Raw genomic sequence first — 15,657 nt, 5'->3', positions numbered from 1 at the left:
CGATTCCAGATTCCTTTTTCTCCCCGACCACCAGAACTGGCCAAGTTCATCGCTTGGGGCACCAGATCAAGCTCTGGATCTTCCTGCATCTCTTCATCTGCGGACCCAACTCAGCTCTCTTTATTCCCTGGCTGCCGATCACCTAGACTTTCTAGCTTGTTTCCACAGAAACAAGATGGGAGTAACTACAGATGGGAGACAATTGAAAGGCAAAGGCTACTCCAAAAAAAGGTTTGGAATTTAGGGTAATATTATGGATTGCTTGCGCTACTGTGATTCCATCAATGTGATACCTCTAAAAACAAAGACTTCAAAAAGCTTACACTTACTTAACATTCAAGCTAAAATGTCTAAATTCCATACATACTTCAGTCCTATCTAGGCGGTGGGAGGAAGAAGGGGAGGAGAAGCCCAGAAGGCCTCCTGGGGGGCAGGGTAGGCTTTCAAATTCCAGAGACACATTCCACAACCTGGAAGTTAAAGGGCACTGAGCTGAGCTAAACAGACCGTTAACCTGGTATCTTTTCAACCCAGGGCTCTGCTGCATGCGTCTGAGCTGGCGCTTCTTCAACCTGCGGAGTGATTTATTGCTTGTTAGTGTTTACAGTTGAGTGATATTTTCAGCTGCTTGTACAACCATAACCTTTGTGAGTGAGGGCCGCCATCTGGACATCTACTAACTATAAGCAGCCCTGAGCTTTTTGTGTGGCTGAGACAGATGTAGTCTGAACCCGTCTATAGGTGCTTCTAATCCAAGCCCTAGGGGTCCAGAAGAGGAACTGGATGGTTAGAGAGAGCCGTCTCCAGTCACTGAGTTAGGATGTACACAGTGAATCAATCCCGTGTCAAATATGGTTCCTGGACCGGTAGCATCAACACCACTCGGGCACTTGCTAGAAAGGAAAATTCTAGGACCCCGCCCCAGACCTACTCAATCTAAAAACTGGGTAAAGAGGCAGCTATCCATTTTCACACGCCTTCCAGGAGAGGCAGATGTGCACTGAAGTCGGAGAACCACACCCCTAGAACTCAGGGGGCCACCGCAAACTCCAACTCGAATTCCAGCTCCTCATGAGTGGTAATGGCCGATCAAGTGCTCTTAGGCATTACTCCCACCTACTGATTCCTTCCCTTTCTGCCTTCAAAAACTGGACTTGGCCCTGGCCAATGTTGCTCAGTTGCTTGGAGCGTTGTCCTGTAACAAAAGGTTGCGGGTTCAATTCCCGGTCAGGGTGCGCACCTAGGTTGCAGGTTTAATCCCTGGCCCAGGAGGTATGTTTCTCTCTCACATCAATATTTCTCTCTCTCTCTTCCTCTCTACCTAAAAGCAATAAACAAAAATGTCCTCAGGTGAGGATTTTAAAAAAAACCAAACCTGGACTCGGACTGATGCTAACAGGAAGTGCAGGTAAGCGTGTAACCCTCATCAGAGGCCTTTCTTGCAGCTAAGTTGCCACTCCGGCTAGATGTCATAGGAACAAGCCCTTGTTTTTCAACCTCATTCTTGTGTTGGGGACAATGATCCATTTTAAGTCACTTCCCCATTTTCCTCATCAATTTTTGTCAATGGCCGTGGGACCCCCACCTGCTCCCCTTTCTGCCTGGGTACCAGTCTGGTCAGTGAAGAAAAGAAACAAATCCGGAGTATTTTTACTAGTGGTGTCCATAACAGCATATTTGGAAACAACTATCAAAAGGACTGGGTAGATAAAATTATGACATTGAGAAGGTGGGGAATCATCTTTCAAATCACGTTGTGAGAAAAATAACACGGGAAATTAGTCCCCTCTGCAACATGATTTTAGGACTATATTACATTTAGTTTTTAAAGAATTATTGCTGAGAAAAATATGGTTTCGGTGACATGTGCCAGCAATCCAAAATTTCCCAGTTCTTGGCCTCCTCCACTCCTCCGTCACACTGACTGCTTGCTGGCCTCCGTCTCCGTCCTCCAGACACACCCGTGTCTGGCAGAGACCCAGAGGCACGGCGAGGGAGGGTGTCCGCGGAGATTCTCAGCTCCACAGGCTAGGCCCAGATGTAGGGAGGAGGCCTGCCAAGGGGCGAGGCCAGAAGTGACACTAACGTGACACGTGACACAAGTGTGGAGTATTTGGGGAGATGATAAAGTTTTGCTGATATTTGCAAAAAAAAGGGGAGAAAAAAGCAAGCATGGAGAGACTGAAAAGATAGTATAATACAGGTGGCCTTGACACGAGGAGCTTAGAAAATGAATGATAAAAACAAACCCATCCCCTCATAACGTGGTGAGAAATCCCTTCCAAAGAAAAGATTCAAAACAAAGGGCCAACATCTCCAAACCAGACAGAGCTGCTAACTTTCAAGTTATGCTCCGGAATTGTTTCGTCATACTTCTTCAAGTTTTGAGAGTGTGGCACAATCTGCATAATGTAATCAGTCTCCGATCTGGCGACAAGTAAGAATGGCAGAGCATCTGGTGATGTGAACACTTGGTTTCTGCAAGGTTACCCCTCGCTGTCTTCCTAACCCACACAGTATCTTTTTTTAGGTAGTTGTTTCTTTGTTTTGGGGTTTTTGGGTTTTTCCTTTAACATTAGACCAAGGCAGCAACATCTGGCCAAAACAGGGTTCCTCTCACCCCTTCCTCTCCAGTCTGAGCAGGTCCGTGCGTGGCTGTAGGCCCCCCTCGGGATTTTGTACTGTGAGTGTGGCAGAATGGGAGCCTCCCCTGCGAGTGGATCCCTAGTGATCACATCTAGCGGAGGGTAAGTGTTTCTGAAGGGGTGGGGCAAAGCTAATGATAAACCAACCATCACTTCTCAGGCCAGCTGCTTTCACTGAAGACACAGAATATAAGACCCACAGCTTTAAATCAGGGCTCTCCTCACCTGAGCACCTACAAATGTGATCAACACTACATTTCCCAGAAAAGGACTATTAAGAAAGAGTTAAAGAAAAAATATATAGAATATATCTTCTAATAACATGTCAGGATTTATGCTTTTTATACTTCTTTCCCAAATTTGACTATTTTGCCCTAAGTTAAAACATATCTATTTCAAAACTGCAAAATTTCATGTATTATTTTCTTCTAGTTTATAGTCTTATGAAAGACAGAGCACCAAAATGCCAACCATTTATTCTTACTAAACTTTTCGCAGAGCTTTCGTTGACAGTACGGAATGAAGTCCATTGTTTCTGCACTCTCCGGCTGGGGCACGACCACCCCCCTGCACGAACTCGCACGCGGAGGAGCAGATGTGATAATTCTCTCTCTCAAGCGTGCACATGTGCTTGAGATGGGGGAGATGTTTCAGCCGGAGGAGGCTCCATGGCTCCCATAAAATCCCATAAGCAATTTAAACTAATCTACAGCTGGAAGACCTGGGTTCTCACTTGTTTATACAACTTGTCAATTATATGACCTTAGATAAGTCAGTCTCATTATGTCAGCTTTATAAAGAAAGAACTGATCACCTTCCCCTCCTTCCCAACAGGTGAAGGTCAAATAAAATGATAGATGTCACATCAGCGTGTGAGTGAGGCTTGGATGGCCCAAGTCCTGGGATCCTAATCTTTTTCCCCACCTTCTGTATATCAAGGGCCTCCTGCCTGGATTAAACTGCCCTAGGTATTATCATGAATAGCAAGATAATTCAGATATTCTCTTAAAATGCATACAACTTTACAAGGGATTATACTTCTATGCATGTTAAGTGACAGGAAAGAAACACAGGTAGTATGCTCTAAGACTCACAAGGAGGAACTAGTACTTCCTGCTTGGGGGTCCGGGAAGACCTCCTGGAGGGAGGGGTATATGAGCGGGCCACTGAAATCTGGATAAAATGTGGACCATTAAAGGCTATGGTGAAAGGACCAACAGTCAAAGGCACAGAGAAGGGAAAGCATGGAGTATTCTCAGGCAGAGCAAAGGCGTGTGGCCAGAAGTCCAGAACTCCCTTAAAGAGAACAGAAGGAAATAAGCAGGCAGCCTGGAGCCAGACTGTGGGAGGCCCTGCAGTCGGACTGAGTTTGGACTCCAGCGCCATCCTCACCCACGACCCCCACGTGCCCACAGTCTCCATCTGGACAAACTACACCCTGTGTATACCTCGACTCTCCTAAACTCCCTCATTTGCTGGTTCAAACAGTCAGTTCTCCAGGATACTGCTCACATTTACTCCTGAGTAAGTCTCCTTGGATTCCCGAAATAGCCTCCTGTGTCCAGTCTTTTCCCACCGCAATTTCACCGTCTCCACGGGGATGTCAGACTGATCCAGAGCACTAGCTCCCGTATCACTTCCCCGTTTAAATGCTTCAGTGATTGCCTGTCGCCAGCAGAAAGCACGCCAAAGCCTTCTGGAAGGTACAGGGTATTCAGTGCTCTGGGGCCTCCCCAGGCTTCATCCTCCGTCTCTGCCTCACCAGCCTCCTGCATTTCTGCCATGACGACCTCCATGAAGTTCCCTAAGCCACCACGCTCTCTGGACCCCTCTGCCCTCTCAATTTGCTGGTTCTTCTGGATAAAACAGAACCTTCCCTCTTCCTCTGACTAGATGATACCTACCCTTCTCTCTTCATAAGCAGATGATCACTTAACATAGTTCAGAAGTGCTAGCCAATGTCACTAGATGGAAAGAAGCACAAGTCTCAGGTATTGGAAAGTGGAAGTAAAATTACATTTGTAGATATGATTGCACATCTAGAAAACATAGGAGAATTGACTGAAAAAATGAAACAATTGCAGAATTCAGCAAAAGAATAATTTATATACAAAAGCCAATAACATATTTATATACATGGTATCCAGTAAGAAACCATAAAGTCAGAAAGTATTCATTTATAAGAGCATAAGAAAGATTTTCAGGACTTATGAAGGACCTATATAAGGAAAACTTTAAAATCCTACTAAAAAGCAAACTTGCTTCCCGATAGTAAGAGCAATTGCTATATAAACTCCCCAAAGCATGGGTCTTTCTCTGCTTTGTCCTCTGACACATTTCAAGTACCAGGAACAGCATCTGGAACAGGGCAGGCACTCAATAAGTGCGTATCTACAGAACAAATAAGTACCTAAAACAATCTAAAAAGTCGATGTGACAAATCAGAATACAAACTGGAGTTGTATTTGTGCGCTGGGGGAACCTGACAGAAATGTCAACCTTCCACTTGGAAACCACATGGAAGGTCATTTTTTCCCCAGCACACGAGCAAAAATCCAAGTGTTCATGGTTACTGGTGGCAGGGAGAACCAAAGTAGCCAAGATGTTATTCACGGAACTGAAGCTGGAAGAGTCACGTGACAGGGCAATTTCTTAATATCTGTCAACATCAAAATGTGAATATTCTTTAAGCATTTCTCAGCTGAAATTAATTCCATAAATTTGCACATGTATGTGTAAACATATATAAAAGTACTGTATTGCTGTTTGAAAATAGGGGGAAAAGCAATCTAAGTCTCTATCAATGACAGATCTGCTATGTAAGATCTATCTGTGTAGCTACCCTTAACACTGAAGTACAGCCATCCCCTGGCAGAGTGGGGGACTGGTTCCAGAACCCCGCCCCCAGGGGGCGGGACCAAAACTGCAGCCCCTCAAGTCCTTTACATAAAATGGCATGTTGTTTGCATGTAATCTTTGTTTGTTTTACACACAGGCTGCAGGCAGGGTATGCCTACATATCACTCCAATCCTATGGATTCGGTATAGTGCTCAGCATGTGGCAATTCAAGTTTTGCTTTTTGGAACTTTCTGGGATTTTTAAAAATATACTTTCGATCTGCAGTGGGCTGAACCCACAAATGCGAAACTCCGAGAACTGAAACTGGCGGACACAGCCAGCCAATCACATGCTACACAGAATGGAACGGAGCCAGTCGGTGATCTCTTATCACAGTGAGGAAGGCCGGGGCGGAAGAGCACATGTCGTGTGGCCCCATTTGTGTTCCAGATCACAGATCACAGATCACATGCTGACATGTGAATGGAAACGTTCTGGAAGGCTAACCTTTGGTGATGGATTCAAGGGAGGAGACGAACAGAAGTCAACTTTCCCTCAAGCACAACAGAAAGCTGGCGTTGTTTCGTTCTATTTTACCAGAAGCATACACTACTTCCTCTCCGGCACGCTCACTTCGGGAGGTGCCCTGCCCCTCCCCTCAAGGAGCACTGCCTCCCCCGCGCTCCACGCACTGCTCCGTTACGGGACACTGCTCCATTACGGCACTTCTCACACCACTGTGGCCCTACTTACTGGCTTCCCAAGTTAGTGGAGAGTTGCTTTGAGAGCAGGGACTGACTTCTTTTTCTACATTTTCAGCACCTGGTGGACTGCCTGACACATATGACTGCTTAACAAAGACTGGAGGAAGGAAGGGAGGGAGGGAGTCCTATGGGAAGATCAACCAGGTGGCAGCACGCAGCACGGACTGAGAAGGCGGAGTCAGGAGACAGGGATGGCTGGCCAGAAAGACGGCAATGATTAGAATGCAGCATGGAGTCTCGTCATCAGACACGAAAGCCTTGGGGTCTGTGAGCTGGGCAGCCAGGTGTGCTCCAAAGCGGGGAGGCAGCAGGAACAGCCAGCCCCAGAGCTCCAGGCATTGTCGGTGAGAAAGAAGGTATTGCCGCTCCACAATCCCTACAGTGTCGCAAGGGCCCGTGACTCCTTCCAGTGAGGAAGCAGGCCAGAGGCCTCAGCAGGTGACTGGCGATCCACAATGCCTCTGGATCACTTTTGCTGACTACTTGCTTCACAGTGTGTTAGAAATGTTAACGGAAATAATCCATGTAAAGCACGATCCCGGGCAGAGAGTAAGCACTCAAACTAGAAACTATTATTATTAAGTAGCTCACAGGATCTTTTCAAGAGTTCTAAGCACTACAATTGCAAAAGTCATCATGAAGTCTTCGAGTTCCACCCAGACCCAGGCCTCCGCATCGATCTCCGCGATGAATAAACACACTGCCTTCCCAAGCACACAAAACAAACTAGAAGCTGCTACTTCTGTCCTTTTGTCATCATATCAGACCCCAAGTATAACAGATGCTTTCATCTTAGAAAGCTAGAATTTCAACAACCGTTACAAATCCAGCACCTTCTCTTGTGTCCCATCCCAGCAACTGGACTGAGCCTGGCGTGGCTGGCACCGGCATTCACCTACCACAGTCGGAGGGTCATTCCACTCTTCGTAGGAGATGGCGGCGTACGGATAGATCCGGTCATTGATGATCTGCAGGGTGGCCAGGGCGATGGCTTTAATGGACTGGAAGTACGCCTCCCAGAACCACCGTGCCTGTTAAGAAAATGACACTTGTGTTAAGTGAGCAAACAAGTGAGACGGAGTGGAAGAACCAGACGCCCGATCACACCCAACGCTGGGTGTAGGCAATTCCTTCATTCCCCGAAGGGGGGCGCCTACAGCAGATGCTCCCTGCTGCCCACACCAGCTGCATCCGAAGGGTGCATTCATCAACTACAGTCAAAGCAGAATGTGCACGAGGGAAGCGCACCCGGGGTTCAACGTAGGTGTAAGGGAAATTATGCGATGATGAAAATATCGGCCATGGGTATACCAGAGCAAATGTATAGTCTTTTTAAAAAAGAAACAACATACATAAAGTACAAAAATTTTGGGTGTACCATTCACTGAATTAATACATGTGAACATACTTATAACTATCACCTAGATAAAGACAGAGAACTCCACACCCCAGGAGATTGCCTTACGTTGCATCCCGGTCAGCACCTCACCCCTCCAAGAGTAAATCATTGTTTTGATTCCTATTGTGCCCACTACTGAATTTCGTATCAATGAAATCAAACAAAATTTACTGTTTTCTGTCTGACTTCTTTTGTTCAACACTTACAATAGTTAAGTCAGGTTTTGGTATTAAAGTTATGCTGGCTTCATAAAATGAGTTGAAAACTATTCCTTCTTTTTCTATTCCCTGAGAAATTTTACATAAGACTAGCATTATTTCTTCCTTGAAAGATTTAGAATACATCAAAAAAAGCCATCTGGCCTAGGTGTTCCTTGATGCGTGAAGGTTTTAAATCATGGATTAATTTTCTTCATAGACTTAAGATTATGTGTATGCTCACATATGCATCAGTTCTGTAAGTACTGGGTTGGCCAAAAAAGTCCGTATGGTTTTTCCATAAAACAAAAAGTACATTTTTCATTTTCACCAATAACTTTATTACAAGATTTGGATAATTTGAGTATGTCAGCTATCTCCTGCTATTGGCTTCTGGTGGGTACAGGCCAGGGGGTTTGCTAAACATCTTCCAGTGCATAAGACAGCCCCACAGCAAAGAATTATTTGGCCAAAATGTCAGTAGTACCAAGGAACTTCACAAACCACTTCTGACATGTTCGATCAGAACATGTTCATGTTCACGGCACCTTCTCCATGCACCACACACATCTTTGTGTGCTGCAGCCACATTTTTACCTTACTTGAAACAATAAAGCATAATGTGCCGAAAATGTTGCACATGTTCTTCTATCTTCAACATTAAAATGACTACACAAAAATTCACCAATTTTGATAATTTTTAAAAATGCACACTGATGTGACAGCTGCCACAACACAGCCTAACAAAATTGTCTCCAATGAAGTTAAAGACGACTAACGCTCCAGTAGAGCTGTCTTACGGAAAACACTAAACAAACTTTTCGGCCCAACAAATAGTATTTTTCAAGGATTATGTTCATTTCAGTTAAATTGTTAAATTTATTAGGCTGAAAGTGTGTGTTGATGCCTGTGTAATGCCTGTAGAATCTGTAGTAATACACTTTTATTCCTGATATGCATAATATGTGTTTTCTCTTTGTGTATGGTTAGTCTTAGCAAAGGCCTATAGATTTTATTAATCTTCTCAAAATACCAATTTATGGGGTTTTTATCATACTTTTTTTTTCTATGTTGTTCCTTTCTGCTCTTATTTTTATTATTTCATTTCTTCTGTTTTGGAGGACTTTAGTTCATCTTCTGTTTAGTTTCTTGAGACTGAGGTTTAGATGACTGATTTCAACCTTGGTCTCTAATATGTGCACTTAGAGCTATCAATCTACCTCCATGCACTGTTTCAAATGCATACCATACATTTATGTCATTTTCATTATAATTTTTTAAAAATTATCTAATTTCCACTGTGATATCTTCTTTGACCATGAGTCATTTTAGCAGTATATTGTTTAATTTCCAAACATTTTGGGATTTTCTATCTATCTGTTCCTCATTTCTACTTTGCACTGCGGTGAGAGAACATAAGTGTTCTTTCAATACTTTGTAATTTATTTAAACTTGATTTATGGCCTAAGCGTTTTGTTTATTTTGTAAATATAAAAAGTATGTTCTGCAGTTGATAAGTATAATGTTCTGTAATTGCCAAGCAGAGTAAATTGATTGTTGCTGTTTGAGTAGTCCACACCCTTATTGCTGTTTTCTGTTTGTGTGCGCACATGTGGCTATGCACGTGTGTGCTTATTTCTACACTCTCACTTTCAAATTTGTGTCCTCACGGCTTGTTTCAAGACTGTCTCTTGTAAAAGAATATACATACATTTGAATATTTTATTCCATCCAAAACTCTCTGGCGTCCAATCGCACACAGAGTCCCATGTACACTTGATGGGATCACTGACACGGCCAAGTGTGTGATCATCCTGTTCGTTTCTTCTGTTCTTGCTCCTTTAGTTCTCCTTTCTGGCCTTTAGAATTGGTCAGACAAGTTTTATTACCATCCCATGCTTTTCTTCTTCAGAGACTGCTGATTTTTTAAGTCTTCTGTTGTTGTTTTAGTAGCTACCCCAACAATTAAGGTATCGCTGATTTATGATATTACACTTCAAACTAGTCATTTTGCAACTCGCCAAACAATATAAGAAAACCTCCACTTACCCTATCCCATCTGCTACGCTACTAGTGCCAAATATTTTTCTCCTACATATTTTCAATCGCCCAAGATATCATTATTATTGATTTCAAAGTAAGTTGTCATTTATATTTACCATATGTTTTCTGTGCTGGTGTTCTCCATTCCTTCAAGCACATCTGGGCTCCTGTCTCAAATCATCTTCCTGCTCCTTGAGAACTTGCTGTTGTTTTTCAGGCAGGTCAGCTGACAAGTTCTCTCTGTTTTGATTTGTTTGAAAGTTTCTTTTTTTCTTCACGTCCATTTTGGATATATATGTTTGCTGGATAGAGAATTTTAGGCTAGCAAGCTTTTTTTCCCCTAGCACATTCTAAGTACAATTTCATTGTCTTCTGGCTTCCCCCAATTTTTGCTAATAAATCAAAGCTGTCGGACTTACTGGTGCTCCTTTGAAAATAACATGGCCTTTAATTCTGACTGCATTTAAGCTTTCTCTGTCTTTGGCTTGCAGCATTTCAACGTGATGTGCCTAGGTACGGATCTTTGCACGTATCCCACTAAGGAGTACACAGCTTCTGCAATCTGTGGTTTGATGTCTTTCACCATTTTTAGAAAACTATCAGCCAATCTTTCTTCTGCTAGGGCTCCAAATACACGCACGTGAATTCTTTTCACTGTGTCCCAGATGTCTCGTATTCTCTTTCCTGTATTTTTGCTCTCTGCATTCCAGTCTGGATATTTTCTCACGGTCTAATACCCCTCTCTCCTTTCTGTGAGTGTCTAAACTGCTGTTAAGACTCATGTACTGAATTCTTAAGTTCAGCGCCTGCATTTCCATCTGACGTTTCATTTGACAAAAGTAGATCTGTACTGAAATTCTCCTTTTCTTCTATTTTATTGAACACAGTTTCTGACAGGTTTCACCTGTAGGTCTCTTTCTACTACTTGTTTTTCTCTTTATTTTGGTCATCTGGTTTCAAACTCCAGCATGCCTCTGAGTTTGTCATTTGCCAAACAGAAATCTGTCTTCAGAACCATGGAGGTTCCTGAGGATCCAGGTCATCTTCCTCCAAGGAGGGCAATGCATGCTCTGTCAGGGACAACCAACGCAGTCTGGCCGCTCGGATCCTGTTGGTGGCTGCATCTGAGTGGTCAGGGCCAGCTTCTTTCAGCTTTTCCTTCCCCTTAGGGCACAGCCCTTTGGGACTTTCCATCAGAGCTGGGTTAACCACCAGGCCTTCCATCCTGGCCGGCCTGAAGACAGCCTTTGTCTCGTCCGCACGGCTGCTGGAGTGTTTGCACAGCTTGTCAGGCTCCCGCTGCTTCTTTCTACAGAGATTCTTGGAGGCTTGCTCTGACCAGCTGCGCCTTGGAAGTTGGTGAACGCCTCAGAGGAAGACTGAATGCCCATTTTTCTGCTTACTTCCCTGGGGTTCCCTTCCCCCTGGGATTCTGTCCTCTAAATCTCAGACATTTTCACAACCCCCAACTCCAGCCTCTCAGCCCTCTGGGACAACTGCCTTCTGCCAGGACTCCACACCCCTGTGCTGTGAATCGGCACGTGCCCTCAGGGAGAAAACTAGAGTGAGCACGGGGCTCCCCTCTGAGTGCTTCCTTTCTCTCAGGAGCACTCATCCCTCAGGCACTGACTGCATTAGTTGCTCTTCAATGACCCTACATTGTTGCTGTATCTATTTTAATAAACTTTCATCCTTCTTTTTCTTTTTTTTGGGCAAGAGGGTTACTTCAATACCAGCTACTCTGCCATAGTCCAATATAGTCTTCTGAAAGGACCCAGCTTCCTATCCAAGCGGGGTTTAAACTCAGTTACGAACAAAGCAGGTTGCTGGTCTGGATATCTCCCCAGCTTCACTCAGCCCTGTGACTCCACTCAAAATCAGAGGCCACGGGACTCACACGGGGGTGAACGCATGAAAATCTAACACGAGGGCACGGGAAGCACAGCCAGGAGAGGTGGGGGGAAAAGACACTTTCTGGTCTAGACTTGCCCACTTCGGTTCTGTGTGCCAGGCGAGTCCTCTACTCACTAGTTCAAGCCCAGGATCATTTCTAAGTTATGTGACGACTATTCTCTTCACTAATTATAGGAAAAAGGCAAAAGCATCACAATGAGAATTTCTCCTACTCCTTGAAAAGCTGAAACAGATTTAGCTTGCAAAGGCATGCGACTTAAGCTAGCTCGTAGTTTCCCATCTGGGCACAGCCTGGGAGCCGGCTGGCTGCCTGCTGCCGCTTCCCAGATACACCCTACTCACTCCAATCTTACTCTTGCTTAAATTCATGTTGCTGCTCCCCTCCCCCCGTCATCCAGCCAAAATATTTACAATTTATGAGACCTGAAAAAATCTATCCTCTTGGGGAACCTTAACTGATCACCCCAAATGTCAACCCCGCCTTACTGTGAAATCCGGCAGCCCTCACAGCCTTCCCCTGACAGGTTAGTTCTGCCACATGCTGGCCTGCAATTGTCCCGCTGTTATTTCGGATGGTCACTTTTCTCTCTCCGGCTACACTATGAGCTCCTTGGGAGTAGGAACTGGCGTTTTTTGAAACTGACATCCTTGCAACATTAGAATGTTTCATCTGCTGTAAAGCGCTTTTGTTTTCATGATCTCACTTGCTCTTTATAACCAGCTCGTCCCTTATTGGGGGCAGACACAAATTTCACTTCATATGTGAAATACAAAAATGTCACGTGGCAGAGTAGCAACTGAAACCCGTGAATCTAAACTCTAACTCTAAATTCAGACCTTTTCCCGCTCCACCCCAGGGAATTAAGAGTACCCGCACATGGTCAGCTTTAGGAAATGGCCCTTTTCCCAGAGACGAGAGGTGTGAAAATCCACTGAGAAGCATGAGCCCACACATAAAACACACCGTCCTAAAATTTCTACCCAAGTGGGCCCGTCGTCATATGTTCTTTTACTTTAAATCATATTCAAATTAAACCACACTCAGACTTAAGCATTTCAAAGCTTTGTGTTCGCATTTACTCATGGTGGAGACAGCAGCCTTCGGGATTTATAGGAAACAGTGATTGGTAACAAATCCACCTAGAGTACCAGCCAAAGGCCCAACTGCAAGACAAAGCTTCTAATTTAAGATGTCTCAAATCATCCCGCTCTGTCCACCAAACTGCAAGTCACCGTAGAGGAAGCAAGCTTTGCCAATAATCATAGCTCAAGTGAACTTCTCCGGCTTAATTGTTTCTGCAGGACCTCTGTAACACCTTGAAGTGCTCAGAAGGCATTATGTTTTATAGCCCCTGCAGGGTGCGGTGTTGGCTACTTGCCGAGAGAGAGAGAGAGAGAGAGAGAGAGAGAGAGAGAGAGAGAGAGAGAGAGAGAGAGAGAGAGGGAGAGAGGGGGGGGGGGCGGTTTCCAGCTATACAGGCAACACCCACAGGCACCACTGTTCCCATCCAGTAAGCAAAGCAAACACTTGTGTGTGGGGTTCCCCTGCACCCAGAACAGAACATGGGCCACATTTACTTCTAGCAGAAAAGGTGAAATGAGGCATTCCTTAGCAGCTATGGAAATCCTCCGGTCACCCCACACGGTGGGAGCTACATAGTCGAAGAGTAAAGTCGCATGTGAACTGGTCATACCAATGTACTGTGAACAAAGTGTTTAAACCTTCCTCATTAAACAAATGCCACCATAACTTCACAGAACAAGCAGATTTCAAAGTATAGAAGCTATGAAGTTCCTATAATGTTTTCAAACATGAAAGTAATCAAGTTCATAAAGGGCCTAAAATGATCATAAGCAAGTAGCTACTTTGAATTGAAATTGCTACTTCTGTTTATACATCAAGTAAATGTGTTTGATTTCTCTGATTTTCTCTTCCTTTTTAAAAAGATTTTGTTCATTTATTTTTAGAGAGAGGGGAAAGGAGGGAGAAAGCGAGGGAGAGAAACACCAATATGTGGTTGCTTCTCGTGCACCCCATAATCGGACCTGGCCCACAACCCAGGCATGTTGGACTGGGAGTTGAACCCGTGGCCCTCTGTTTCATAGGCTGGCACTCAATCCACTGTGCCACACCAGCTAGGGCTAATTTCTCTGATTTTCAGTATTTTAAAGTCAAGAGCAAAAACACACATTTAAAGGAAGCCAGTGCAGTGTAGCATAAAGAGCCATAGCTGTGAGCACCTTGCATAATTTCAAGTTTGAAATTTGTACAAGGAAGATCATAACACCTATCTTGTGAAGCTGTCATGATTAATGAGACGAGGTTTATGAAGCTTCTTGCTCATAAAGTGCTAGCGCAGAACAGACCATCGGAAAACATTAGCTCTGTCCTCAAAACTTACATCCACCTTGCTCCCCCTAGGGTCTTTGTCACTTACATTAGGATACCTTCAGCACGTTCTGGGGGGAAGGGGGAGGGGCGTGGGTAGAGGTGGTAGAGGGTATAAGGGGGATAAACGGTAATAGAAAAAAAACAATAAAAAATAAACTAGTAAAAAATGTAATACCTTCAACACTTTTTGGGATGGGACTGGAGGAAGAGGAGAGATAGGGTGGGACCTCAGTGTCACACTCCATCCATCTCAATTCTTACGGACAGTCAAAAACCCAACCGGTCGGACAACAGCGTTAGAAATAATAAAAACACATCAGATGGGAGTGTGACTGAACATTATCATGACAAGTACAGCAACCACTAACATGTGCCTTGCAGCTTCATCTCTCAGGCTTCATGGAAGAGGACAGTACTTCCCCGGAAACCACGGGCGTGGGAACGCGTCTGGTTCTGCTCCCACTGAGCTCCCGGCCTCCGGCACGGTGCCTGTCACGGAGGAGCCCATCACATACTCGCTGGAAGGACGTCCCCACCGAACAACACGGCCTCAGAGGCACAAGGAGACACAGGCACCACCGGCAGCTCACAGCTTTCCAAACCCTCAAGTTCCCATCCACGAGGTTAAGAAATGAAAGATGGGGGAAGTGGATTTGAGGAAGAAAGACCAAATTTCAAAGGGTGACAAGCTCCTCCAGGAGCGATGGGCCACACAAACCTGATTCCAGCCTCAGAAGAGGAGAGGTGGCTACCGTAAAAGCAGCCCAGGGAGACAGCTCCAGTGTCAGCAAATTCTCAAAACTGAGTGTGGGCTGGCGGAAACAAGTTGGCAGCTCCCAGCACAAGAGGAGTCTATTTATGTGCAAGCTGCTGGATGTTCTTGGGAAAGACTGAGATAGAGAAGGAAACCAGAGTCCCTCCCCCTCAACAGCACACAGGTAAAAACCTTGTCCATGTCTTGGACGTTCTTCTTCTTTTTAATCCAAAGCAAAAGCCTCAAACTGCTGGGGAAGGAGCGGAACCTCCTCCTCTTCCCTGGGGCCAGTCCCATCCAGACCCACTGCCTCAGGAGAAGGGTGGACAGGCAGCCAGCCCTGGCCTGGGGAGGGGTTGTAGCGGCAGAGTCTGCTCCAGAGCAAGGGGCAGGAAACCCGCCTTGCGCTGGGGAAGCCACAGGAGTGCACCGCCGCTGGAGGGGCAGGACGCCCTCCCACCTGCCACCTGGACGAAGGTGCCCTGCACTGTGTGAGAAGCAGAAGCCGTCTGTCCCTGGTGGGGCAAGCGAGTGGTGGAGGGGAAACGAGAAAACTTACTCAGGTCGGGATCCTGCACTCACACAAAGCCGAGGTCAGCCACCACTAGGGCAGGGGAGGAAAGTCGCCAACCCAAGACCCCCCACAGATAAAGAGCAGAGGCAGCTGCCACAGAGGGAGGAAGCAGACACTCTGAGAAAGAAAGCCCCAC

General features: G+C 45.3%; 1 protein-coding gene across 1 annotated transcript in view; it reads right to left on the bottom strand.

Moving 5' to 3' along the window:
- Positions 1–15,657, bottom strand: part of EXT2 (exostosin glycosyltransferase 2) — a 127,836-nt gene that overhangs the window by 59,504 nt on the left and 52,675 nt on the right. Inside the window, exon 8 of the mRNA XM_028516373.2 lies at positions 7,148–7,279. Within this exon, the coding sequence (XP_028372174.1) occupies positions 7,148–7,279 (132 nt within the window). The remainder of the gene's footprint in view (positions 1–7,147; positions 7,280–15,657) is intronic.

Source organism: Phyllostomus discolor, chromosome 6, assembly GCF_004126475.2.
Source record: "Phyllostomus discolor isolate MPI-MPIP mPhyDis1 chromosome 6, mPhyDis1.pri.v3, whole genome shotgun sequence".
Taxonomy (NCBI): Eukaryota; Metazoa; Chordata; class Mammalia; order Chiroptera; family Phyllostomidae; genus Phyllostomus; species Phyllostomus discolor.
Note: the sequence above shows the minus strand (reverse complement) of the source record. Positions and strands in the feature narration are given on the sequence as shown.